Below are 27,552 nucleotides of genomic sequence, written 5' to 3'. Positions count from 1 at the left end.
TATGTCTGAGACTGCTGCAGCAGTTCTCACGTGAGCATCCGTTTTGCTTGGCAGTAGAAAGAGCTGTCTTCTTCTTTCTGGAACCCCTGTAACAGCTCAGACACCCAGAATGGGATAACGTTCCATGGACAGGATGTGTCTGCTTGATGGCGCAAGATCCCGGGTTCCCAACACCTAAAAGGGCATAAGATTCTGTGAGCGATTCCCTCCTTCCTGAGAGCTATGGATGTAGTAAATGGTGTTCCAAAGGCTGTTTTATGGAATCTGAGAGCCTTTGTCCTGGGATCATAAAGGATCCTCCCCTGGTGGTGAAAAGCTGTGGGGAGGAGAGAGAGGAAGGGGGTGAGGTGCCCAGCTCCTAGTGACAAGATCTCTCTCTGCCATGGGACATGTGAGGGGAAGCTGTCAGCGATGGGGGCAGATTGTGAGGGGTGTGTGGTGAGCAGGGGCCGTGATGTGTGGGCAAAGCTGTGGTGCCCAGGCACGAGGAAGAGGGCAGAGCAGAGCGCGGTGGCCACGCAAGCATCCCCAGAGGCTTTGTGCTGCCGAGGCTGGAGGCCCCTGTGCTGGAGCTCCTGCAGCAGCGCTGTTGGCAGGAGCAGCAGGAGGTAGGAGAGCGGGCACGGGCAGGTGGGAGATGGCTCCTGGGCAGGGCCAGGCAGGCAGGGCTGGGAGCCTGTCCTGGCCACGCCAGGGGACAGCTCCTGCCTGGAGCAGCCTGGGGCTGGCGTGGGGCTGTGCGCAGAGATGGGGAGAGCGGGGAACGCCGATGGCCCTCTTTGCCTTCCCATTGCTTGTGTCTCCTAGGAGGTGGTGGCAGAGGGAGAAGGCGGCCACCCAGAGCAGGCTCATTCTCCATGGAGGGCACCAACACAACAGACCTCTCTCTGAATTACACATATGATGGAAATTGGAGCTACGAGTGGGATGCTGAAAATAGTTGTGGGGATTCATTTGATGGATATGTGGTCTTTTTCCTTGCCTGTATGGTGATCTGTGTCTTTGGAATGGTGGGGAATGGGATAGTTTTGTGTTTCCTGTGCTTCCAGATGAAGCGGAATCCTTTCACTGTCTACATCCTAAATCTGGCTGTTGCTGACTGCTCTATGCTCCTCGTGTATTTTCTGTTCATATTGGGGTTTCTCAACACATCAATAATTTGTTTTGGTTTGTATTCTTTCCTGCCTTTCTTCAGGAAGTACATACATACAGTTCCATTCCTGTGCCACTTCTTTGTCCTTAGCAGCCTGGGTCTCCTGACAGCCATCAGCACGGAGCGTTCTGTCTCTGTCATCTTCCCAATCTGGTATCGCTGCCACCGCCCAAAGCACTTGTCAGGCATCGTGAGTGGGGTGCTCTGGGCCAGCGTCGGGTCTTTCATGGTGTCCATTTATATTTGCTATGTCTTTCGTCAAAGATATGGGACACTCTTTGGAAGTCTGATCACTGTCTACTCTGTGATTTTGTCATTCTTGATGTTGATTTCCAACGCGTCCATGGTCATAAGGCTCCGATGTGGCTCACAGAGACGGCGCCTGGGGAAACTCTATGTTGCTGTTGTGCTCAATGTCATCTTCTTCTTTGCCTTTGGGATGCCTTTCAGCATAAATGCTATCCTTCTACTTTTACATAACGATATTTTCTTTAATGAAGAAATGGTTCTTGTTCTGGCTCTGCTGAACAGCAGCATCAATCCAGTCATTTACTTCCTGGTGGGGAGCTGGCGGCAGCGCCGTTTCCAAGGCTCCATCCAAGCCGCCCTGCGCAGAGTGTTTGAAGAGAAAGCGAGGAGCAAGGAGGAGAGCCCCGTGCCTGAGGGCATCCCCATGGAGAGCACTGCCCAAGGCTCTGCTGGGCAGGGGGAGGCCTGAGCTCTGCTCCCCCTTGCAATGACCCTGTAATGGATGGGAACCCAGCTGAGAGTTGACTCCCTCTCATGCCTGAGAGACAGAACAAAGGATGTTATTTGCAGCAGGGTGTTCGGTAGAGTACACACGTTTATGTTCATCGTGAATGTTTGTCAGAAAGAGGCAGGAAACAGAGGGGTGCAGCTGTTCTATGGCCTTCACACTGGGCCACACTGGGGTGCCTGAACAACGCTCTCAGCGTGGACAATGCTGAGATCATGAGAAACTGCACAGTCCCATGAGTAAACAATCAGAGATCTGGCATAAAGCCGCTTGTTTTGGTATGGGTATAAAAGAAGGACTCTCTGGTGGCCATGGGAGAAGCCTCACCTATGGGTGGACGCACTGCATATGAATTTTCCCTGTTACCTGAGACTCCTGGCATCAGCTGCAATGGGGCTTCCCAGCTGGAAGTGTGGCACTGGATGATGATTCAGTGGTAGCTGGTGATGTATTTCTTCTTAATCTCTGTTGTCTCTATACAGTCATGATTTGATGCATTGCAAAGTTTCTTTGGTACTTTCCTTACAGATCCATATATCTCTGATTTGCTTTACTGTGCTTGTTCACTCTAGATAGTGAGAGATATTTATCTAATTCACATTAGTGTCATTGTCTTTAGTGTGCTTATTGTCTTTAGTGTGCTTGTTTAATAAACTCTGCAGATTATAGAGCTAGCGTGTGGTCACTTTGCGACGTATCCTGCCTGTCAGCAGAAGAGACCCTTCTGGCCCTGTCCCCCTCAAATAAACTGTGTGTGCTTTGGCTGAGCAGCCGAGTGTTGTGGTACTTTGGGGGAGCACTTTGCGTGGGGAAGGTGTGAGAGAGAAGCCCTGGGGGAGTTCTGGCCGTGTCTCCTGTCCGAGCCAAGCAGGGCTCTGGAAAGGGACTGCAAAGACAGGGAAGCCAAGGAGGACCTCTGGTGCGTGCTGGGGGGATTTGTGTTGTAGAGGAGAAGACAAAGGGAAGCATCGCAGATTGGAGTGTGAGGGATAAAAAAGTAAAAGAGGAATGAAAAGAGTAAGAGATAGAGAGAAAGAAAAAGAAGAAGGCAAGAGAGAAAGCCCTTAAGTAAGCCAGGAAGGAAGGAAGGAAGGAAGGAAGGAAGGAAGGAAGGAAGGAAGGAAGGAAGGAAGGAAGGAAGGAAGGTGTTGGGGTCGAGCATGGGCGCTTGAACAGGCCTACAGCAAGCTGTGAGAAAGTGAAATTATGACCCCAGGTTAAAAGATGAAGAAGTGTCAAGATCAGCAAAACAGGAATGCAGTAACAGGATGCCAGTAATTGCAGAAGCATGATGTAATGCTAAGCTGAAGCGAAGGTGTGAAACCAATCAGGAGAGGTAAAGGGGAGCGTGTATCCCTCGTGGGCAAAGCAAAGCAGCCAATCAAGTAATGCGTGATCGCGTGTAAGACAGTATATTAAGAGCAGCCTTGTAATCAATAAATGGAGCATTTTGTGAACCTACATCGTATCGGTGTTTTCTCCCCTCCACCTGGCCGCGGCATTCTGGTGACCCCGACGTGATACCAGGAGAGAGAGAGACCGCAGACGAGAGAAGGTGGAGATCCCGGCTGCCCGAGAGCGGCAGGTTGTCCAAAAGAGGCAGGAAAGGAGCTCAAATTACGTGGCCACGGCTGACCAGTGAGTCAGGCAGACTGCGGTCTGGTTCGGGATGGGTTCCGCTGTATCAGCGATAGAAAAGGCTACGATAGAGGGACTGCTATGCGTAGCGAAGAAAACAGGGTACTCGATACCCCGACAGGAACTTGTGGACTTTTTATTTTGGTGCCGACGAAGGGGGTTGTTAGAAAATACGGGACAGTTATTCTCCAAAGATCAATGGCGTAAGATAGGGGAAGAATTGTGGGAGTCGGTGAAGCTTTTAATCTCGAGACTTGGGAGAAAATTACTAAGGAAGAAGCCCCTGATTTATGGATGTTTTCAGTCCTTCCTAAGGTGAAGGGAGCAACCCTTAAAGAGACAGACCTAAAGTTAATGTTGAAATGGTCGAAGACACGTTACCCAGAGATTTATGAGTCTACCGGATTTGAGATATCCTTGTGGAATGGGGCAGGAGTTAAGCTGTGGAATGCAGCCACGAAAGGCAATGAAGCTGTGAAAAGTTTGTTAGTAAGTTGGAGAACTGTTTTAGAGATGTTAAAGTCAAAAAAAAATGAGATCATGGAAACCAGTGCCCCCCCCCCCCCCCCCCGAATCTCCGCCGGTTGCCGCTATTTCTGCGAAGATTGATGTCGGGGATGAAGATGATCCTTTTGATTCAGACCCTATTGACCCCGAGAAGGAGCCTGTGCACATTCATCAATTTGCTGTTGCTGATCCTGAGATTCTGACGCCTGATAATGCCAGTGCTGACCTGGATGGTGCTCTTGACCTGGAGCCTATTCATCCAGAAAAGAAGCCTGATTTATATCCCCCATATCCTCATGATAAATGGGTAGCTGTAAAGGGAGAAGTGAGATGGGTGGGGGATGTGGATGTATTGCACGGTTTCCCATGGTGTGTGTGCTTCCCACCCGAGATGGGAAGGTCTCTTGTATGCTCTTATCAGGGGTAACGGGCAGAATGTGTCAGATTGTGGAGTTGGGACCCCGTATACAACTCCTTTGATACAGTCTCTCTGTGATACTCATGTACTAGAAGTTGGTAAATATAAGTATGTCCATGTTTCTATCGACCCTTGGAAACCTTTAGAGGTATTGCTGGCAACTTCTTCCGATATAGGCTGGCCACCTGTGTTGGAACGAGTGTGCATTTTGGTCAGTATAAAAGCCCAAGCCTCATGCGATGTGAGGGAGGCAGAGCCTCTGCGTGGATGCCCGCTAAGGTTGAGCCTGCCACCTTGCACTGCGATGATGCTTCTTGGAGCTGGTTTCCTGGTAGTCTTTACAGGGTCCTTGTGCCACATCCTGTATGTGGGACTGTGCAGTGGGAGCAATGATTGTCTGGATTTTGTGTTTCAAATATTGTAGTTGTGTGGAATGTGCTTGTGGGATCCCATATGTGTGTGTGTGTGATGAGGGCAGACAGTTTTCTGTGTATTTTTTGTTGTCAGGTTCATATAAAAGTTTTTAATGGGTAGCAGTTTAACACTTTGGGACAGAAAGGGTTAATGCAGAAATGCGGCAGGTATTTGTTTCTGCTGCTGAGAAGGCTGCTGCCGATAGCCGGTGGTTTTAGCTGTGCAAAGCAAGGTGAGCAACTTTGAAAAAAAAAAAAAAAAAAGAGTAATGATAACTCATTCTAGCTGTTATTAATGACTGTAGTTTTGATGTATATTGCTTAAAGCTTGTTTTCCAGACAATATGCATGTGTAATACAAAAAAAAAAAAAAATCACTTGAGGGCAACTGAAAATTAACAGCTTGAATATGCATGCTTGTAAAGTAGCTATTATTAGAGGTTGTGATTTTGCATATAAAACCACCTGTATTTACTAGCCAGTTGCTAACAAGAAACTATACCTTGTATTGTATGGATTTGTCACTTGTAAAAGAAATATTAGAATATGCAAATTTGCAGCAGCTGCTAGAAAATGCTAAGGCAAAAGCTAGAAAAATTCTAATATGATGGTAGTGTTATAAAGCAGGTAATTGAACAAATTAAGAGGGTGGGAAAACTCCACTGTAAGAAATTTCTTTGGTTAGTCCCTCGCTGTCATCAGCATCTTCAACATGCTGATGCACTCTGTGATAGTTACTCTGCTAATGTAAATCTGTGTGTGCTTTGCTATAGTAGTGACTTGTTACTGGGTTAAGCAGGTGAAACTCTGCATTGACAACAAGGTGCAAGGACAGAGATTGACCCAATGCCTGCTACCACAGTCAAGGGCAAGACTGGGTTGGCCTCTGTGCTTGCCACCAAGGAAGAACCTTTAGCTCCACTGCTGGCTGCAACCCAGCAGGTGTAGAGCGGTGGAGACACATGCCATGCCAGACCTTGATGTGAGGGATGGCCTCCACTGTTATCAGAGAGCCATACAGGAGAAAAAGGGTAGGCCCAGCTGTGTACAGCTATCAACAGGACCATACTGACTGCCAGCGAAAAGTATAAAGCCGCAGAACAACATAAAGAAACAGCAATGATAGAAATCTGTGTAAAACCTTTGTAATATCTGTTCTATTATGTGTGACCATCGGTAATGGACAAGTATACTGAGCACATGTGTTAAATCCTCATTATTCCATCCTGTTACATGGTGTGTAGGATTCACTGGTATGCCACATGTTATAAAGGTGACATCAAGTGACTTCAAATCAGACTAATCTGACTGAAATAATGCTGCCTAGAGTAGTGGGTTGTAATGTTACACAAGTCAAGCAGTGACAGAGCAGACAAACCAAATTGTAAAAAACTTCTAGTAAAACTAAAAAGGGGGAGATGTGGAGACAGTGTTCTCACAGGAAAATGAATATTTGGTACATGAACTCTGAATAACTCCGAGGGATACAGCAAGGCCATGGGAGGCCCGAGGAAGCCTAAGCAAGCAAGATAAGAAGAAGCTGTAATTCACTGAGTTATGAGAACTGTGGACTGTTGGCAAGTTTTTGAGGTCAAGAAAGAAAGAAAGAAGAAAGAAAGAAAGAAAGAAAGAAAGAAAGAAAGAAAGAAAGAAAGAAAGAAAGAAAGAAAGAAAGAAAGAAAGAAAGAAAGAAAGAAAGAAAGAAAGAAAGAAAGAAAGAAAGAAAGAAAGAAAGAAAGAAAGAAAGAAAGAAAGAGAGGGAGGCAGGAATGAAGGGAGGGAGGCAGGGAGAAAGGAAGGGAGGGAGAAAGAAGGGAGGGAGAAAGAAGGGAGGGAGAGAGAACGGAAGCGAGGGTGGGAGACTGGAGAAAAGGAAGGCAGAAGGAAAGGGGAAAAGGAAGGGAAAAGGAGACAAGAAAACAAAGCTGTGGCTGCCCCGTCCTTGACAATGTTTAAATAAAGTTTGGATGGCGTTCAGAGCATCATCCAACCTGCTCTAGTGGAAGGTGTCCCTGCCCATGTCAGGGGTTGGAACTGGATGAGCTTTAAGCTCCCTGCCAACATAAACCAGTCTGTGGTTCCATGACTTCATGCAGAGGGGAAAGAATGGATAACTTCCCACAGGGGAAGAAGCAGGGAAATGGGTGGGTGAACACAGATCCCTGCCACATGCTGGTTGCTGCTCTCCCCTGGCGGCTGCGTGCCCTGAAACAGTTGTGCAGAGCTGCTCAGCACCTCGTGGCATGGCTTCCTCCTCATGCTGAGCTGGAGAACCAAATGTACACACAAATAGAAGTGTGATGCTCCTGATTTGTACAGAAGAAAGTGGCCCATACATCTGCTCATGTTAACTTCCATAATTCAGGCTTTTACTGGTCATGGGCACAGAGGTGCATTCAGTGGAGTTACTATGAGTACACGAGCAGGAGTGCTGGGAACGTGCTGCTCAGGGGCACTGCTGAACCCATCCTTTGCTCAGAGGGATCGAACCCTGCCACTGAAGAGTGCGGCACATTCCCATGTAAGGAGCGTGCTCTTGCTGCCTGCCCAGCTCTGCAGCCCAGCCCAGCCTGCCTTTGTGCCTCTCCATCAGGCAGGAGCTCAGGGCCGGCTCTGCTCACCGCTGCTTTGGACACCAGAGCAGAAGAGCAAGGATGCTCCGTGTGATCAGAACCTATCTCCTGCCATCTAGAGGCACCAGCCCCGCACATGTCTGTGCAAACAGCTCCGGGCATGGGCTGGATGTGACCCCGTAGTCCCCTCAACCCGGGGTCTGTGTGAGCAGAGGGACTGGGGCTCCTGTTCGGGACAGTTTCTCCTTCTCATTTGCTTTCAATGAATCTCTCTCTCACATTCACTCTTTCATTGTTTCTTAGTTCCCTTATTCCCTCCCCTTTTTCTTAATTTCAACTTTCCCCTTTTTCTTTTCATTCATTTCCCCTTTCCTTCCTTTCCTTTTCTTGCCTTGCCTTGCCCAGACTTGCCTAGCCTTGTCTTTCCTTCCCTTGACTTCCCTTCCCTTTCCTTGACTTCCCTAACCTTCACTTTCCTTGCCTTGTCTTCCCTTCCTATCCTTACCTTCCCTTTTCATTATCTTCCCTTCTCTTGTCTTGCCTTCCCTTGCCTTGCCTTGCCTTCCCTTCCTTTAAGTTCCATTTCCTTCACTTTTTTTCCTTTCCCCTCCCTACCCTTTCCTTCCTTTCCCTTCCTTTCCCTTGCCTTGCCTTGATTTCCCTTCCCTTCCTTTCCCTTCCCTTCCTTTCCATTGCCTTGCCTTGATTTCCCTTCCCTTCGTTTTTTCTATTGCCTGCCTTTCTTTTCCTTTCCATTGCCTTGCCTTGCCTTCCGTTCTCTTCCTTTCCATTGCCCTCCCTTCCCTTCCTTTTCCTTATTTTGCCTTGTCTTTCCTTCCCTTGACTTCCCTTTCCTTCCTATCTCTTTCCTTGTTTTGCCTTCCCTTCCCTACCCTTTTCTTCTTTGTCTTTCCTTTCCCTTGCCTTGCCTTGTCTTGCCTTCCCTTGATTTCCCTTCCCTTTCTTCCATTGCCTTCCCTTCCTTTCCTTTCCATTGTCTTCCCTTCCTTTCCATTCCATTGCCTTGCCTTCCTTTCCATTCCATTGCCTTGCCTTCCTTTCCCTTCTCTTCCCTTCCCTTCCATTCCCTTCCATTTCTTTTCCTTCCCTTGCTTTACCTTCTCTTCCCTTGCCTTTCATTTCCTTCTCTTCCTTTCCCTTTCTTTTCCCTCCTTTCCCTTTCCTCTCCTTTTTTTTCGTTTTTGTCTTCTTCCTTTTCCTTGCCATTACCTTCGCTGTTCTCTTTGCCTTTACCTTTACATTTCTCCTTGCCTTTCATTGCCTTCCTTCCTTTGCCTTCCTTGCATTTCACTGCCCTTTCCTTTCCTTTTCCTTTCCCTTTCCTTTCCTTTATTTTTGCCTTTCGTTGATTGTTTCCTGTTCCTTCCTTCCTTCCTTCTATTATTTCTCTAACCCTCAATTTTTCTTCCTTCTCCTTTTCTGTTCCTCTTCTTCTCTCTCGCACTCTCCAAATTTATGTGTTTTTCTGTGCCGCCTTCTCTCTTTCTCTCTTTTTCTCAGTTTCTCTCGCATTCCCCTCTTTCAGCCTCACTCTCCAGTTTGCAGGTTTCCCTTTGATTTCTCTTCCTCACCCCAAGTCCCTCAGGAATGAACCCAGGGGTCCTCCTCGGCTTCCCTGTCTTTGCAGTCCCTTTGCCAGAGCCCTGCCTGCCTGGGACCAGAGACACGGCCACAGCTCCCCCAGGGCCTCTCTCTCCCACCTTCCTGTCGTGGTTTAAACTAAATCTGCACAGTTCCCCCTTTGTTTCCCCTCCCCCCCTCACCTTCTCGCTCCCGGAGGGATGGGAAGGAGAGCCGGAGGAATACAACTCCCACGGATCGAGGTAAAATCAGTCCAACAATCAAGGTATAACGGAAACAACTACCGGTACCAATAACAAATCAATGTTAGAGGAGACAAACAGGGGGAGAGAATACGATACCACCCGCCGCCACGAGGCCAGCCCGGCAGAGAGAGAGAGCTTCCCCCCTCCCCTCCTGGCCAGCTTCCAGTTCCCTCCCCGAGCAGGACCTGCTATGGTATGGAATACCTCCCCAACTAGCCCAGACCAGGCGCCCTATCTCTCCCTCCTCCCTGGCAGAGCATGAGCTACTGCTGAACCCATGACACTTCCCCACACAAGGAGCTCCCACAAAGCACCACAACACTCGGCTGCTCAGACAAAGCACACACAGTTTCTTTGGGGGGGACAGGGACAGGAACCTCATAAGAAGGGGGAGCAGAGTTCAGGCCTCCCCCTGCCCAGCAGGGCCTTGGGCAGTGCTCTCCATGGGGATGCCCTCAGGCACGGGGCTCTCCTCCTTGTTCCTCACTTTCTCTTCAAACACTCTGCGCAGGGCGGCTTGGATGGAGCCTTGGAAGCGGCACTGCCGCCAGCTCCCCACCAGGAAGTAAATGACTGGATTGGTGCTGCTGTTCAGCAGAGCCAGAACCAGAGTGGTTTTTTCTGGAAATAAAATACTTGAAAGGGACAGATCGAGGAAAACCTTAACACTGAAAGGCATCCCAAAGGCAAAGAAGAAGATGACATTGAGCACAACAGCAACATAGAGTTTCCCCAGGCGCCATCTTTGTGAGCCACATCGGAGCCTCATGACCATGGACGCGTTGGAAATCAACATCAATAATGACAATATCAAGGAATAGGTAATGGCCACACCTTTAAATAGTGTTACATGAATTACATCAAATTCGAAGCAAAGATAAAAGGCCAAAATGAAAGAGCCGATGCTGGCCTAGAGCACCCCACTCACAATGCCTGACAAGTGCTTTGGGCGGTGGCAGCGACACCAGATTGGGAAGATGACAGAGACAGAGCGCTCCGTGCTGAGGGCTGTCAGGATACCCAGGCTGCTAAAGACAAAGAAGTAGCACAGGAATTCAACTGCATTTACAAAATTAATGAAGAAAGGATAAAAAGATTCCAAATCATAACAAATTACAGTTAAATAGAAAAATGCCAATGAGAACAGAAAAAACAAGAGGAGCACACAGGAGTCAGCAACAGCCAGATTTAAGATGTAGACAGTGAAAGGATTCCGCTTCATCTGGAAGCCCAGGAACCACAAGACTATTCCATTCCCGACCATTCCAAAGATACAGATCCCTGTGAGAAAAGGTGTCAAGATCATCTCTGTGGCCGATGTATGGACACATGGAAGTTCACTATCTTCCCCATAGCTCCAATTTCCATCACGTGTGTAATTCAGAGAGAGGTCTGTTGTGTTGGTGCCCTCCATGGAGAATGAGGCTGGTCTGGGTGGCCGCCTTCTCCCTCTGCCACCACCTCCTAGGAGACACAAGCAATGGGAAGGCAATGAGGGCCATCGGCGTTCCCCGCTCTCCCCATCTCTGCGCACAGCCCCACGCCAGCCCCAGGCTGCTCCAGGCAGGAGCCGTCCCCTGGCGTGACCAGGACAGGCTCCCAGCCCTGCCCGCCTGGCCCTGCCCAGGAGCCATCTCCCACCTGCCCGTGCCCGCTCTCCTACCTCCTGCTGCTCCTGCCAACAGCGCTGCTGCAGGAGCTCCAGCACAGGGGCCTCCAGCCTCGGCAGCACAAAGCCTCTGGGGATGCTTGCGTGGCCACCGCGCTCTGCTCTGCCCTGTTCCTCGTGCCTGGGCACCACAGCTTTGCCCACACATCACGGCCCCTGCTCACCACACACCCCTCACAATCTGCCCCCATCGCTGACAGCTTCCCCTCACATGTCCCATGGCGGAGAGAGATCTTGTCACTAGGAGCTGGGCACCTCACCCCCTTCCTCTCTCTCCTCCCCCCAGCTTTTCACCACCAGGGGAGGATCCTTTATGATCCCAGGACAAAGTCTCTAAGATTCCATAAAACAGCCTTTGGAACACCATTTACTACATCCATAGCTCTCAGGAAGGAGGGAATTGCTCACAGAATCTTATGCCTCTTCAGCAAGCAGATGATGGGGAAGAGATTTGGCAATGAGATGTCAAGAGAATCCCTACAGCAGAAGCAGACAATAAGGCAGAGCATGGCCTTGTGTCAACTTGCCATGAGAAATCACCATTCCTCATATAGAGGACATCACAAGGGCTTTGCCCACTGCCTCTAATCACATCCCTGATGTGCATGTGTCTCCTCTGAGATTACACTGTGTGGGGTATGTAGTGTTGCAAATGAGCTTTTATCTACAAGTGGTTCCTGCCACACAATCTCCTCCCTCAGCAGCACACGGAACAACATTTTCATTGCTTAGTTTTCTCCATCTTTGCTGTGTTTCCCAGCTTCTAAATACCATTTTCTGGGAGTCACAGCCTGTGCTTGTCACCCCCAAGGCTGGAGTCTTCCAAGGGTATCCCTTGATTTCATGTGGTGAACACACGGTAATGAGCAAGCTCCACAGTCTCTGCAGGGCTGCAGCCTGGAGCTGCAGGAGTTAAGGCTTAAAGGTAGGCTTGAAGCAGGGCTGGAGCACAGGCTGAAGGGCCACCCATGAGAGGGGATGGAGACAGGGCTTCAGGCAGGGACAAGTCCTGCAGTGTGGGTGTGCAGGCCTGCAGCAAGGGGCAGGGGATGAGTCAGTGGGTCAGAGCAAATAAGGCCTGCTGTAGCCTTCAGGGCCTGCAAGAGAATCAGAGAGCTGCACATGGACAGTTCAGTGTTGTTCAGTCACGCCTCGGGAGACGAGGTCCCTTTATCCCCATTTCCATCACTTTTGGGCCTATGACATGTCAGCTCCTGCTTGTCCTACAATGACAGCATGTGCTTTTCTTTCTTCACCTCCACTGTGAAAGGCATTTCCCTTTATTGATTTCTTCTATGGCTTTGTAGCCTCCAATGTCCCACAGGTATTATGTTCCATGCTTTGACACATTAAAGCAAAGCCTTTAGCTCCTGGTGCTGCCTCCCGGAAGAAAGATGGAAGAAGTCTTTGAGCACCACTTTCCATGGCATTAGAGACAAGAAGCTGAGCCCTCATGCTGCTGCGTGTCTGCACCTCAGTGATCTCCCGCTGTTGATCTCTCCCACTCTCACCTTTCTGCCACGCGCCATCCCTGGGAATGGTTCATGTACATTCCTGTGTTACAATCCCACCTTTCCCACGTGAGTTCCTCAGGGAGTGAGTGATCCACAGAACACCCAAGCTGAGCAGTTCCAGGCCTGTGCACACTGTGCATCTGCCTTGGCCGTGGACAATCCTTCTTGGCTGATGGCAAGAGGGCAGCCTGCAGGCAGCTCACACTGCGTGTGCTTGCCTATGTCTGAGACTGCTGCAACAGTTCTCACGGGAGCATCCATTTTGCTTGGCAGTAGAAAGAGCTGTCTTCTTCTTTCTGGAACCCCTGTAACAGCTCAGAAACCCAGAATGGGATAACGTTCCATGGACAGGATGGGTCTGTTTGATGGTGCAAGATCCCGGGTTCCCAACACCTAAAAGGACATAAGATTCTGTGAGCGATTCCCTCCTTCCGGAGAGCTATGGATGTAGCAAATGGTGTTTCAAAGGCTGTTTTATGGAATCTGAGAGACTTTGTCCTAGGATCATAAAGGATCCTCCCCTGGTGGTGAAAAGCTGTGGGGAGGAGAGAGAGGAAGGGGGTGAGGTGCCCAGCTCCTAGTGACAAGATCTCTCTCTGCCATGGGACATGTGAGGGGAAGCTGTCAGCGATGGGGGCAGATTGTGAGGGGTGTGTGGTGAGCAGGGGCCGTGATGTGTGGGCAAAGCTGTGGTGCCCAGGCACGAGGAAGAGGGCAGAGCAGAGCGCGGTGGCCACGCAAGCATCCCCAGAGGCTTTGTGCTGCCGAGGCTGGAGGCCCCTGTGCTGGAGCTCCTGCGGCAGCGTTGTTGGCAGGAGCAGCAGGAGGTAGGAGAGCGGGCACGGGCAGGTGGGAGATGGCTCCTGGGCAGGGCCAGGCGGGCAGGGCTGGGAGCCTGTCCTGGCCACGCCAGGGGACGGCTCCTGCCTGGAGCAGCCTGGGGCTGGCGTGGGGCTGTGCACAGAGATGGGGAGAGCGGGGAACGCCGATGGCCCTCATTGCCTTCCCATAGCTTGTGTCTCCTAGGAGGTGGTGGCAGAGGGAGAAGGCGGCCACCCAGAGCAGGCTCATTCTCCATGGAGGGCACCAACACAACAGACCTCTCTCTGAATTACACACGTGATGGAAATTGGAGCAATGTGGATCATGGTGAACGTAAATGTTTACATGCATCGGGTGGACTTATGGTCTTGCTAGCTTTCCTTTTGGTGATCTGTGTCTTTGGAATGGTGGGGAATGGGATCGTCTTGTGGTTCCTGGGCTTCCAGATGAAGCAGAACCATTTCACTGTCTACATCCTAAATGTAGCTGTTGCTGACTGCTGTCTGCTCCTCTTGTTTTTTCTGTTCACATTGGCATATTTCAACTTAACAATCATTTGATATGGTTTGGATTCTTTTTATCCTTTCTTTGAAAAGTTTGTAGATGCAATTGAATTCCTGTGCCACTTCTTTGTCCTTAGCAGCCTGGGTATCCTGACAGCCCTCAGCACGGAGCGCTCTGTCTCTGTCATCTTCCCAATCTGGTATCGCTGCCAGCGCCCAAAGCACTTGTCAGGCATCATGAGTGGGGTGCTCTGGGCCAGCATCGGCTTTTTCATGTTGTCCATTTATCTTTGCTTCAAATTTGATGAAATTCATGTAACAGTATTTAAAAGTGTGGCCATTACCTATTCCGTGATATTGTCATTATTGATGTTGATTTCCAACTTGTCCATGGTCATAAGGCTCCGATGTGGCTCACAGAGACGGAGCCTGGGAAACTCTATGTTGCTGTTGTGCTCAATGTCATCTTCTTCTTTGCCTTTGGGATGCCTTTCAGTGCTGAGGTTTTCTTCGATCTGTCCCTTTCGCGTAATTTATTTCCAGAAAACACCACTCTGGTTCTGGCTCTGCTGAACAGCAGCATCAATCCAGTCATTTACTTCCTGGTGGGGAGCTGCCGGCAGCGCCGCTTCCAAGGCTCCATCCAAGCTGCCCTGCGCAGAGTGTTTGAAGAGAAAGCGAGGAGCAAGGAGCAAGGAGGAGAGCCCCGTGCCTGAGGGCATCCCCATGGAGAGCACTGCCCAAGGCCCTGCTGGGCAGGGGGAGGCCTGAGCTCTGCTCCCCCTTGCAATGACCCTGTAATGGATGGGAACCCAGCTGAGAGCTGACTCCCTCTCATGCCTGAGAGACAGAACAAAGGATGTTGTTTGCAGCAGGGTGTTCGGTAGAGTACACACGGTTATGTTCATTGTGAGTGTTTGTCAGAAAGAGGCAGGAAAGAGAGGGGTGCAGCTGTTCTATGACCTTCACACTTGGCCACAATGGGGTGCCTGGCCAACGCTCTCAGCGTGGACAATGCTGAGATCATGAGAAACTGCACGGTCCCATGAGTAAACAATCAGAGATCTGGCATAAAGCCGCTTGTTTTGGTATGGGTATAAAAGAAGGACTCTCTTGTGGCCATGGGAGAAGCCTCACCTATGGGTGGACGCACTGCATATGAATTTTCCCTGTTACCTGAGACTCCTGGCATCAGCTGCAATGGGGCTTCCCAGCTGGAAGTGTGGCACTGGATGATGATTCAGTGGTAGCTGGTGATGTATTTCTTCTTAATCTCTGTTGTCTCTATACAGTCATGATTTGATGCATTGCAAAGTTTCTTTGGTACTTTCCTTACAGATCCATATATCTCTGATTTGCTTTACTGTGCTTGTTCACTCTAGATAGTGAGAGATATTTATCTAATTCACATTAGTGTCATTGTCTTTAGTGTGCTTATTGTCTTTAGTGTGCTTGTTTAATAAATTCTGCAGATTATAGAGCTAGCGTGTGGTCACTTTGCGACGTATCCTGCCTGTCAGCAGAAGAGACCCTTGTGGCCCTGTCTCCCTCAAATAAACTGTGTGTGCTTTGGCTGAGCAGCCGAGTGTTGTGGTACTTTGGGGGAGCACTTTGCGTGGGGAAGGTGTGAGAGAGAAGCCCTGGGGGAGTTCTGGCCGTGTCTCCTGTCCGAGCCAAGCAGGGCTCTGGAAAGGGACTGCAAAGACAGGGAAGCCAAGGAGGACCTCTGGTGCGTGCTGGGGGGATTTGTGTTGTAGAGGAGAAGACAAAGGGAAGCATCGCAGATTGGAGTGTGAGGGATAAAAAAGTAAAAGAGGAATGAAAAGAGTAAGAGATAGATAGAAAGAAAAAGAAGAAGGCAAGAGAGAAAGCCCTTAAGTAAGCCAGGAATGAAGAAAGGAGTTGAGGAAGAAAGAAGGAAGGAAGGAAGGAAGGAAGGGAGGAAGGAAGGAAGGGAGGAAGGGAGGAAGGGAGGAAGGCAGGAAGGGAGGAAGGGAGGAAGGGAGGCAGGGAGGGAGGGAGGAAGGGAGGAAGGGAGGGAGGAAGAAGGAAAGAAGGAAAGAAGGATAGAAGGAAAGAAGGAAGGAAGGAAGGAAGGAAAAAAGGAAGGAAGGAAGGAAGGAAGAAAGGAAGGAAGGAAGGAAGGAAGGAAGGAAGGAAGGAAGGAAGGAAGGAAGGAAGGAAGGAAGGAAGGAAGGAAGGAAAAGAAAGAAAGAAAGAAAGAAAGAAAGAAAGAAAGAAAGAAAGAAAGAAAGAAAGAAAGAAAGAAAGAAAGAAAGAAAGAAAGAAAGAAAGAAAGAAAGAAAGAAAGAAAGAAAGAAAGAAAGAAAGAAAGAAAGAAAGAAAGAAAGAAAGAAAGAAAGAAAGAAAGAAAGAAAGAAAGAAAGAAAGAAAGAAAGAAAGAAAGAAAGAAAGAAAGAAAGAAAGAAAGAAAAAAGAAAAAGAAAAAGAAAAAGAGGCAGGAATGAATGAAGGGTGGGAGACTGGAGAAAAGGAAGGCAGAAAGAAAGGGGAAAAGGAAGGGAAAAGGAGGCAAGAAAACAAAGCTGTGGCTGCCCCGTCCTTGACAATGTTTAAATAAAGTTTGGATGGCGTTCAGAGCATCATCCAACCTGCTCTAGTGGAAGTTGTCCCTGCCCATGTGAGGGGTTGGAACTGGATGAGCTTTAAGCTCCCTTCCAACATAAACCAGTCTGTGGTTCCATGACTTCATGCAGAGGGGAAAGAATGGATAACTTCCCACAGGGAAAGAAGCAGGGAAATGGGTGGGTGAACACAGATCCCTGCCACATGCTGGTTGCTGCTCTCCCCTGGTGGCTGCGTGCCTTGAAACAGTTGTGCAGAGCTGCTGAGCACCTCGTGGCATGGCCAGGATCAGAGTGGCAGCATCAGGCTTCCTCCTCATGCTGAGCTGGAGAACCAAATGTACACACAAATAGAAGTGTGATGCACCTGATTTGTACAGAAGAAAGTGGCCCATACATCTGCTCATGTTAATTTCCATAATTCAGGCTTTTACTGGTCATGGGCACAGAGGTGCATTCAGTGGAGTTACTATGAGTACACGAGCAGGAGTGCCGGGAATGTGCTGCTCAGAGGCACTGCTGAACCCATCCTTTGCTCAGAGGGATCGAACCCTGCCACTGAAGAGTGCGGCACATTCCCATGTAAGGAGCGTGCTCTTGCTGCCTGCCCAGCTCTGCAGCCCAGCCCGGCCTGCCTTTGTGCCTCTCCATCAGGCAGGAGCTCAGGGCCGGCTCTGCTCACCGCTGCTTTGGACACCAGAGCAGAAGAGCAAGGATGCTCCTTGTGATCAGAACCCATCTCCTGCCATCTAGAGGCACCAGCCCCACACATGTCTGTGCAACCAGCGCTGGGAGTGGGCTGGATGTGACCCTGTAGTCCCTTGAACCCGGGGTCTGTGTGAGCAGAGGGACTGGAGCTCCTGTTTGAGGCAGTTTTTCCTTCTCATTTCCTTCCCACGACCTCCCTACCTTTCCTTGCCTTGACTCGCCTTACTTTCTTTTGTCTTGCATTCCTTCTCTTCCCTTACCTTGCCTTGTCTTTCCTTCCCTTGACTTCCCTTTCTTTCCCTTCTCTTGCCTTAATTTGCCTTGTCTTGCCTTCCTTTCAATTGCCTTCCCTTCCTTTCCATTGCCTTGCCTTACCTTGCTTTGCCTTCCTTCCCATTGCCTTCCATTCCCTTCGTTTCCATTGCCTTGCCTTGCCTTGCCTTCCCTTCTTTCCTTTCCATTGCCTTCCCTTACCTTCCCTTGCTTTCCCTTCCCTTGCCTTGCCTTGACTTCCCTTCCCTTGTCTTTCCTTACTTTGACTTCCCTTTCCTTCCTTTCTCTTGCCTTGTTTTGCCTTCCATTCCTTCCCATCCTTTCCCTTCCCTTCCTTTCGTTTCCACTGCATTCCCTTCCCTTCTTGTCCATTGCCTTCCCTTCCTTTCCTTTATTTCCCTTCCCTTCCCTACACTTTTCTTCTTTCCCTTCCTTTCCCTTGCCTTGCTTTGTCTTGCCTTGCCTTGATTTCCCTTCCCTTTCCTTTCTTTCCATTGCCTTGCCTTGCCTTCCCTTTCTTTCCTTTCCATTGCCTTGCCTTGCCCTCCCTTCCTTTCCTTTCCATTGTTTTCCCTTCCCTTCTTTTCTATTGCCTTGCCTTGTCTTCCCTTCTCTTCCTTTCCATTGCACTCCCTTCCATTACTTTACCTTCCTTTCCATTGCATTGCCTTGTCTTCCCTTCCTTTCCCTTCACTTTCCTTTCCTTCCCTTACTTTACCTTCCCTTCCCTTGCCTTTCATTTCCTTCTCTTCCTTTCCCGTTCTTTTCCTTCCTTTCCCTTTCTTCTTCCTTTTTCCCCTTTTTTCTTCCTTTCTTCCTTTTCCTTGCCTTTCCATTTGCAGTTCCCTTTGCCTTTACTTTTGCCTTCACATTTCTCCTTGCCTTTCATTGCCTTCCTTCATTTGCCTTCCTTGCATTTCATTTGCCATTCCTTTGTTTTTCCTTTCCCTTTACTTTCTTTTTTTTTACTTTAATTGATTGTTTCCTCTTCCTTCCTTCCTTCCATTCTTTCTCTAACCCTTAATTTTTCTTCTTTCTCTCTTTCAGTTACTATGCATCTCTCTCGCACTCTCCAAATACATGTTTTCCTGTGCTACTTTCTCTCTTTCTCTATTTTTCTCAGTTTCTCTCACATTCCCCTCTTTCAGCCTCACACTCCAGTTTGCAGGTTTCCCTTTGATTTCTCTTCCACACCCCAAGTCCCCCAAGAACAAACCCAGGGGTCCTACTTGGCTTCCCTGTCTTTGCAGTCCCTTTACCAGAGCCCTGCTTGCCTGGGACCACAGACACGGCCACAGCTCCCCCAGGGCCTCTCTCTCCCACCTTCCCCACGCAAGGAGCTCCCCCAAAGCATCACAACACTCGGCTGCTCAGGCAAAGCACACACAGTTTATTTGGGGGGACAGGGACAGGAGGCTCATAGGAAGGGGGAGCAGAGCTCAGGCCTCCCCCTGCCCAGCAGGGCCTTGGGCAGTGCTCTCCATGGGGATGCCCTCAGGCATGGGTCTCTCCACCTTGCTCCTCGCTTTCTCTTCAAACACTCTGCGCAGGGCGACTTTGATGGAGCCTTGGAAGCGGCGCTGCCGCCAGCTCCCCACCAGGAAGTAAATGACTGGATTGATGCTGCTGTTCAGCAGAGCCAGAACAAGAACCACTCCTTGATTAACGGAAATACCGTTATGTAAAAGTGGAAGGACAGCATTTAAGGTGAAGGGCATCCCAAAGGCAAAGAAGAAGATGACATTGAGCACAACAGCAACATAGAGTTTCCCCAGGCTCCGTCTCTGTGACCCACATCGGAGCCTTATGACCATGGACACGTTGGAAATCAACATCAATACTGACAAAATCACAGAGTAGACAGTGATCACACTTGAAAAGAGTGTCCCATATCTTTGACGAAAGAGATAGCAAAGATAAATGGACAACATGAAAGAGCCGATGCTGGCCCAGAGCACCCCACTCACGATGCCTGACAAGTGCTTTGGGCGGTGGCAGCGATACCAAATTGGGAAGATGACAGAGACAGAGCGCTCCGTGCTGATGGCTGTCAGGAGACCCAGGCTGCTAAGGACAAAGATGTTGCTAAGGAATGGAGCTGCCTCTACAAACTTATTGAAGAAAGGATAAAAAGATTTCAAACCATAACAAATGATTGTTAAGTAGAAATGTGCCAATGTGAACAGAACAAAAAGGAGGAGCACACAGGAGTCAGCAATAGCCAGATTTAGGATGTAGATTGTGAAAGGATTCCGCTTCATCTGGAAACCCAGGAACCACAAGACTATCCCATTCCCCACCATTCCAATGACACAAATCACCAAAAGGAAAGCTAGCAAGACTGTAAGTCGATCCGGTGCATGTAAACATTTACGTTCACCATGTTCCACATATCTCCAATTTCCATCATGTGTGTAATTCAGAGAGAGGTCTGTTGTGTTGGTGCCCTCCATGGAGAATGAGCCTGCTCTGGGTGGCCGCCTTCTCCCTCTGCCACCACCTCCTAGGAGACACAAGCAATGGGAAGGCAATGAGGGCCATCGGCATTCCCCGCTCTCCCCATCTCTGCGCACAGCCCCAAGCCAGCCCCAGGCTGCTCCAGGCAGGAGCCGTCCCCTGGCGTTGCCAGGACAGGCTCCCAGCCCTGCCCGCCTGGCCCTGCCCAGGAGCCATCTCCCACCTGCCCGTGCCCGCTCTCCTACCTCCTGCTGCTCCTGCCAACAGCGCTGCTGCAGGAGCTCCAGCACAGGGGCCTCCAGCCTCGGCAGCACAAAGCCTCTGGGGATGCTTGCGTGGCCACCGCGCTCTGCTCTGCCCTCTTCCTCGTGCCTGGGCACCACAGCTTTGCCCACACATCACAGCCCCTGCTCACCACACACCCCTCACAATCTGCCCCCATCGCTGACAGCTTCCCCTCACATGTCCCATGGCAGAGAGAGATCTTGTCACTAGGAGCTGGGCACCTCACCCCCTTCCTCTCTCTCCTCCCCCCAGCTTTTCACCACCAGGGGATGATCCTTTATGATCCCAGGACAAAGGCTCTCAGATTCCATAAAACAGCCTTTGGAACACCATTTACTACATCCATAGCTCTCAGGAAGGAGGGAATCGCTCACAGAATCTTATGTCCTTTTAGGTGTTGGGAACCCGGGATCTTGCACCATCAAACAGACCCATACTGTCCATGGAACGTTATCCCATTCTGGGTGTCTGAGCTGTTACAGGGGTTCCAGAAAGAAGAAGACAGCTCTTTCTACTGCCAAGCAAAACGGATGCTCCCGTGAGAACTGTTGCAGCAGTCTCAGACATAGGCAAGCACACGCAGTGTGAGCTGCCTGCAGGCTGCCCTCTTGCCATCAGCCAAGAAGGTTTATCCACTGCCAAGGCAGATGCACAGTGTGCACAGGCCTGGAACTGCTCAGCTTGGGTGTTCTGTGGATCACTCACTCCCTGAGGAACTCACGTGGGAAAGGTGGGATTGTAACACAGGAATGTCCATGAACCATTCCCAGGGATGGCGCATGGCAGAAAGGTGAGAGTGGGAGAGATCAACAGCGGGAGATCACTGAGGTGCAGACACGCAGCAGCATGAGGGCTCAGCTTCTTGTCTCTAATGCCATGGAAAGTGGTGCTCAAAGACTTCTTCCATCTTTCTTCCGGGAGGCAGCACCAGGAGCTAAAGGCTTTGCTTTAATGTGTCAAAGCATGGAACATAATACCTGTGGGACATTGGAGGCTACAAAGCCATAGAAGAAATCAATAAAGGGAAATGCCTTTCACAGTGGAGGTGAAGAAAGAAAAGCACATGCTGTCATTGTAGGACAAGCAGGAGCTGACATGTTATAGGCCCAAAAGTGATGGAAATGGGGATAAAGGGACCTCGTCTCCCGAGGCGTGACTGAACAACACTGAACTGGCCATGTGCAGCTCTCTGATTCTCTTGCAGGCCCTGAAGGCTACAGCAGGCCTTATTTGCTCTGACCCACTGACTCATCCCCTGCCCCTTGCTGCAGGCCTGCACACCCACACTGCAGGACTTGTCCCTGCCTGAAGCCCTGTCTCCATCCCCTCTCATGGGTGGCCCTTCAGCCTGTGCTCCAGCCCTGCTTCAAGCCTACCTTTAAGCCTTAACTCCTGCAGCTCCAGGCTGCAGCCCTGCAGAGACTGTGGAGCTTGCTCATTACCATGCGTTCACCACATGAAATCAAGGGATACCCTTGGAAGACTCCAGCCTTGGGGATGACAAGCACAGGCTTTGACTCCCAGAAAATGGTATTTAGAAGCTGGGAAACACAGCAAAGATGGAGAAAACTAAGCAATGAAAATGTTGTTCCTTGGGCTGCTGAGGGAGGAGATTGTGTGACAGGAACCACTTGTAGATAAAAGCACATTTGCAACACTACGTACCCCACACAGTGTAATCTCAGAGGAGACACATGCACATCAGGGATGTGATTAGAGGCAGTGGGCAAAGCCCTTGTGATGTTCTCTATATGAGGAATGGTGATTTCTCATGGCAAGTTGACACAAGGCCATGCTCTGCCTCATTGTCTGCATCTGCTGAAGGGATTCTCTTGACATCTCATTGCCAAATCTCTTCCCCATCATCTGCTTGCTGAAGAGGCATAAGATTCTGTGAGCAATTCCCTCCTTCCTGAGAGCTATGGATGTAGTAAATGGTGTTCCAAAGGCTGTTTTATGGAATCTGACAGCCTTTGTCCTGGGGTCATAAAGGATCATCCCCTGGTGGTGAAAAGCTGGGGGGAGGAGAGAGAGGAAGGGGGTGAGGTGCCCAGCTCCTAGTGACAAGATCTCTCTCCGCCATGGGACATGTGAGGGGAAGCTGTCAGCGATGGGGGCAGATTGTGAGGGGTATGTGGTGAGCAGGGGCCGTGATGTGTGGGCAAAGCTGTGGTGCCCAGGCACGAGGAAGAGGGCAGAGCAGAGCGCGGTGGCCACGCAAGCATCCCCAGAGGCTTTGTGCTGCCGAGGCTGGAGGCCCCTGTGCTGGAGCTCCTGCAGCAGCGCTGTTGGCAGGAGCAGCAGGAGGTAGGAGAGCGGGCACGGGCAGGTGGGAGATGGCTCCTGGGCAGGGCCAGGCAGGCAGGGCTGGGAGCCTGTCCTGGCCACGCCAGGGGACGGCTCCTGCCTGGAGCAGCCTGGGGCTGGCATGGGGCTGTGCGCAGAGATGGGGAGAGCGGGGAATGCCGATGGCCCTCATTGCCTTCCCATTGCTTGTGTCTCCTAGGAGGTGGTGGCAGAGGGAGAAGGCGGCCACCCAGAGCAGCCTCATTCTCCATGGAGGGCACCAACACAACAGACCTCTCTCTGAATTACACACGTGATGGAAATTGGAGCTATGTGGAACATGGTGAACGTGAATGTTTTTATATATCACCCGCAGAGATGATTCTGCTAGCTTTCCTCTTGTTGATTTGTGTCTTTGGAATGGTGGGGAATGGGATAGTCTTGTGGTTCCTGGGCTTCCAGATGAAGCGGAATCCTTTCACCGTGTACATCCTAAATCTGGCTGTTGCTGACTGCTGTTTGCTCCTCCTGTTTTTTCTGTTAACACTTGCGTATTTCAACGTAACAATAATTTGTTATGGTTTGGATTCTTTTTTTTCTTTCTACAATAATTTTTTATATGCAGTTGAATTCCTGTGCCACTTCTTTGTCCTTAGCAGCCTGGGTCTCCTGACAGCCATCAGCACAGAGCGCTCTGTCTCTGTCATCTTCCCAATCTGGTATCGCTGCCACCGCCCAAAGCACTTGTCAGGCATCGTGAGTGGGGTGCTCTGGGCCAGCATCGGCTCTTTCATGTTGTCCATTTATCTTTGCTTAGAATTCGATGAAATTCATGTAACAATATTTAAAAGTGTGGCCATTACCTATTCCGTGATATTGTCATTATTGATGTTGATTTCCAACGCGTCCATGGTCATAAGGCTCCGATGTGGCTTACAGAGACGGCGCCTGGGGAAACTCTATGTTGCTGTTGTGCTCAATGTCATCTTCTTCTTTGCCTTTGGGATGCCTTTCAGTGCTGAGGTTTTCTTCGGTCTGTCCCTTTCACGTAATTTATTTCCCAACTCCATCACTCTGTTTCCGGCTCTGCTGAACAGCAGCATCAATCCAGTCATTTACTTCCTGGTGGGGAGCTGGCGGCAGCGCCGCTTCCAAGGCTCCATCCAAGCCGCCCTGCGCAGAGTGTTTGAAGAGAAAGCGAGGAGCAAGGAGCAATGAGGAGAGCCCCGTGCCTGAGGGCATCCCCATGGAGAGCACTGCCCAAGGCCCTGCTGGGCAGGGCGAGGCCTGAGCTCTACTCCCCCTTCGCATTGACCCTCTAATGGATGAGAACCTAGCTGAGAGTTGACTCCCTCTCATGCCTGAGAGACAGAACAAAGGATGTTGTTTGCAGCAGGGTGTTCGGTAGAGTACACACGTTTATGTTCATTGTGAGTGTTTGTCAGAAAGAGGCAGGAAAGAGAGGGGTGCAGCTGTTCTATGACCTTCACACTTGGCCACAATGGGGTGCCTGGCCAACGCTCTCAGCGTGGACAATGCTGAGATCATGAGAAACTGCACGGTCCCATGAGTAAACAATCAGAGATCTGGCATAAAGCCGCTTGTTTTGGTATGGGTATAAAAGAAGGACTCTCTTGTGGCCATGGGAGAAGCCTCACCTATGGGTGGACGCACTGCATATGAATTTTCCCAATTACCTGAGACTCCTGGCATCAGCTGCAATGGGGCTTCCCAGCTGGAAGTGTGGCACTGGATGATGATTCAGTGGTAGCTGCTGATGTATTTCTTCTTAATCTCTGTTGTCTCTATAAAGTCATGATTTGATGCATTGCAAAGTTTCTTTGGTACTTTCCTTACAGATCCATATATCTCTGATTTGCTTTGTTGCACTTGTTCACTCTGTATAGTGAGAGATATTTACCTAATTCACATTAGTGTCAGTGCAATAGTGTGCTTATTGTCTTTAGTGTGCTTGTTTAATAAACTCTGCAGATTATAGAGCTAGCGTGTGGTCACTTTGCGACGTATCCTGCCTGTCAGCAGAAGAGACCCTTTTGGCCCTGTACCCCCCAGATAAACTGTGTGTGCTTTGGCTGAGCAGCCGAGTGTTGTGGTACTTTGGGGGAGCTCTTTGCGTGGGGAAGGTGTGAGAGAGAAGCCCTGGGGGAGTTCTGGCCGTGTCTCCTGTCCCAGCCAAGCAGGGCTCTGGAAAGGGACTGCAAAGACAGGGAAGCCAAGGAGGACCCCTGGTGCGTGCTGGGGGGGTTTGTGGTGTAGAGGAGAAGGCAAAGGGAAGCATCGAAGATTGGAGTGTGAGGGATAAAAAAGTAAAAGAGGAATGAAAAGAGTAAGAGATAGTTAGAAAGAAAAAGAAGAAGGCAAGAGAGAAAGCTCTTAAGTAAGCCAGGAAGGAAGGAAGGAAGGAAGGAAGGAAGGAAGGAAGGAAGGAAGGAAGGAAGGAAGGAAGGAAGGAAGGAAGGAAGGAAGGAAGGAAGGAAGGAAGGAAGGAAGGAAGGAAGGAAGGAAGGAAGGAAGGTGTTGGGGTCGAGCATGGGCGCTTGAACAGGCGTACAGCAAGCTGTGAGAAAGTGAAATTATGACCCCAGGTTAAAAGAAGAAGAAGTGTCAAGATCAGCAAAACAGGAATGCAATAACAGGATGCCAGTAATTGCAGAAGCATGATGTAATGCTAAGCTGAAGCGAAGGTGTGAAACCAATCAGGAGAGGTAAAGGGGAGCGTGTATCCCTCATGGGCAAAGCAAAGCAGCCAATCAAGTAATGCGTGATCGCGTGTAAGACAGTATATTAAGAGCAGCCTTGTAATCAATAAACGGAGCATTTTGTGAACCTACATCGTATCGGTGTTTTCTCCCCTCCACCTGGCCGCGGCATTCTGGTGACCCCGACGTGATACCAGGAGAGAGAGAGACCGCGGACGAGAGAAGGTGGAGATCCCGGCTGCCCGAGAGCGGCAGGTTGTCCAAAAGAGGCAGGAAAGGAGCTCAAATTACGTGGCCACGGCTGACAAGTGAGTCAGGCAGACTGCGGTCTGGTTCGGGATGGGTTCCCCTGTATCAGCGATAGAAAAGGCTACGATAGAGGGACTGCTATGCGTAGCGAAGAAAACAGGGTACTCGATACCCCGACAGGAACTTGTGGACTTTTTATTTTGGTGCCGACGAAGGGGGTTGTTAGAAAATACGGGACAGTTATTCTCCAAAGATCAATGGCGTAAGATAGGGGAAGAATTGTGGGAGACGGTGAAGCTTTTAATCTCGAGACTTGGGAGAAAATTACTAAGGAAGAAGCCCCTGATTTATGGATGTTTTCAGTCCTTCCTAAGGTGAAGGGAGCAACCCTTAAAGAGACAGACCTAAAGTTAATGTTGAAATGGTCGAAGACACGTTACCCAGAGATTTATGAGTCTACCGGATTTGAGATATCCTTGTGGAATGGGGCAGGAGTTAAGCTGTGGAATGCAGCCACGAAAGGCAATGAAGCTGTGAAAAGTTTGTTAGTAAGTTGGATAACTGTTTTAGAGATGTTAAAGTCAAAAAAAAATGAGATCATGGAAACCAGTGCCCCCCCCCCCCCGAATCTCCACCGGTTGCCGCTATTTCTGCGAAGATTGATGTCGGGGATGAAGATGATCCTTTTGATTCAGACCCTATTGACCCCGAGAAGGAGCCTGTGCACATTCATCAATTTGCTGTTGCTGATCCTGAGATTCTGACGCCTGATAATGCCAGTGCTGACCTGGATGGTGCTCTTGACCTGGAGCCTATTCATCCGGAAAAGAAGCCTGATTTATATCCCCCATATCCTCATGATAAATGGGTAGCTGTAAAGGGAGAAGTGAGATGGGTGGGGGATGTGGATGTATTGCACGGTTTCCCATGGTGTGTGTGCTTCCCACCCGAGATGGGAAGGTCTCTTGTATGCTCTTATCAGGGGTAACGGGCAGAATGTGTCAGATTGTGGAGTTGGGACCCCGTATACAACTCCTTTGATACAGTCTCTCTGTGATACTCATGTACTAGAAGTTGGTAAATATAAGTATGTCCATGTTTCTATCGACCCTTGGAAACCTTTAGAGGTATTGCTGGCAACTTCTTCCGATATAGGCTGGCCACCTGTGTTGGAACGAGTGTGCATTTTGGTCAGTATAAAAGCCCAAGCCTCATGCGATGTGAGGGAGGCAGAGCCTCTGCGTGGATGCCCGCTAAGGTTGAGCCTGCCACCTTGCACTGTGATGATGCTTCTTGGAGCTGGTTTCCTGGTAGTCTTTACAGGGTCCTTGTGCCACATCCTGTATGTGGGACTGTGCAGTGGGAGCAATGATTGTCTGGATTTTGTGTTTCAAATATTGTAGTTGTGTGGAATGTGCTTGTGGGATCCCATATGTGTGTGTGTGTGATGAGGGCAGACAGTTTTCTGTGTATTTTTTGTTGTCAGGTTCATATAAAAGTTTTTAATGGGTAGCAGTTTAACACTTTGGGAAAGAAAGGGTTAATGCAGAAATGCGGCAGGTATTTGTTTCTGCTGCTGAGAAGGCTGCTGCCGATAGCCGGTGGTTTTAGCTGTGCAAAGCAAGGTGAGCAACTTTGAAAAAAAAAAAAAAAAAAATGAGTAATGATAACACATTCTAGCTGTTATTAATGACTGTAGTTTTGATGTATATTGCTTAAAGCTTGTTTTCCAGACAATATGCATGTGTAATACAAAAAAAAAAAATCACTTGAGGGCAACTGAAAATTAACAGCTTGAATATGCATGCTTGTAAAGTAGCTATTATTAGAGGCTGTGATTTTGCATATAAAACCACCTGTATTTACTAGCCAGTTGCTAACAAGAAACTATACCTTGTATTGTATGGATTTGTCACTTGTAAAAGAAATATTAGAATATGCAAATTTGCAGCAGCTGCTAGAAAATGCTAAGGCAAAAGCTAGAAAAATTCTAATATGATGGTAGTGTTATAAAGCAGGTAATTGAACAAATTAAGAGGGTGGGAAAACTCCACTGTAAGAAATTTCTTTGGTTAGTCCCTCACTGTCATCAGCATCTTCAACATGCTGATGCACTCTGTGATAGTTACTCTGCTAATGTAAATCTGTGTGTGCTTTGCTATAGTAGTGACTTGT

The 27,552-nt window shown here is 49.4% G+C and overlaps 2 protein-coding genes across 2 annotated transcripts; both read left to right on the top strand.

Moving 5' to 3' along the window:
- The first annotated feature begins 13,673 nt into the window (after nt 1-13,673).
- On the top strand, nt 13,674-14,530 carry LOC117436140 (mas-related G-protein coupled receptor member H-like). The gene is given in 2 exon segments (XM_034062372.1): nt 13,674-14,238; nt 14,241-14,530. Coding segments are annotated over 2 exon segments (855 nt in total).
- An 8,256-nt stretch (nt 14,531-22,786) lies between these two features.
- Nucleotides 22,787-23,626, top strand: LOC117436139 (mas-related G-protein coupled receptor member B1-like). The gene has a single exon (XM_034062365.1). The coding sequence runs from the start codon at nt 22,787-22,789 to the stop codon at nt 23,624-23,626; it is 840 nt and encodes a 279-aa protein (XP_033918256.1).
- The last annotated feature ends 3,926 nt before the right edge of the window (nt 23,627-27,552 follow it).

Source organism: Melopsittacus undulatus, chromosome 4, assembly GCF_012275295.1.
Source record: "Melopsittacus undulatus isolate bMelUnd1 chromosome 4, bMelUnd1.mat.Z, whole genome shotgun sequence".
NCBI classification, from domain to species: Eukaryota; Metazoa; Chordata; class Aves; order Psittaciformes; family Psittaculidae; genus Melopsittacus; species Melopsittacus undulatus.
Note: the sequence above shows the minus strand (reverse complement) of the source record. Positions and strands in the feature narration are given on the sequence as shown.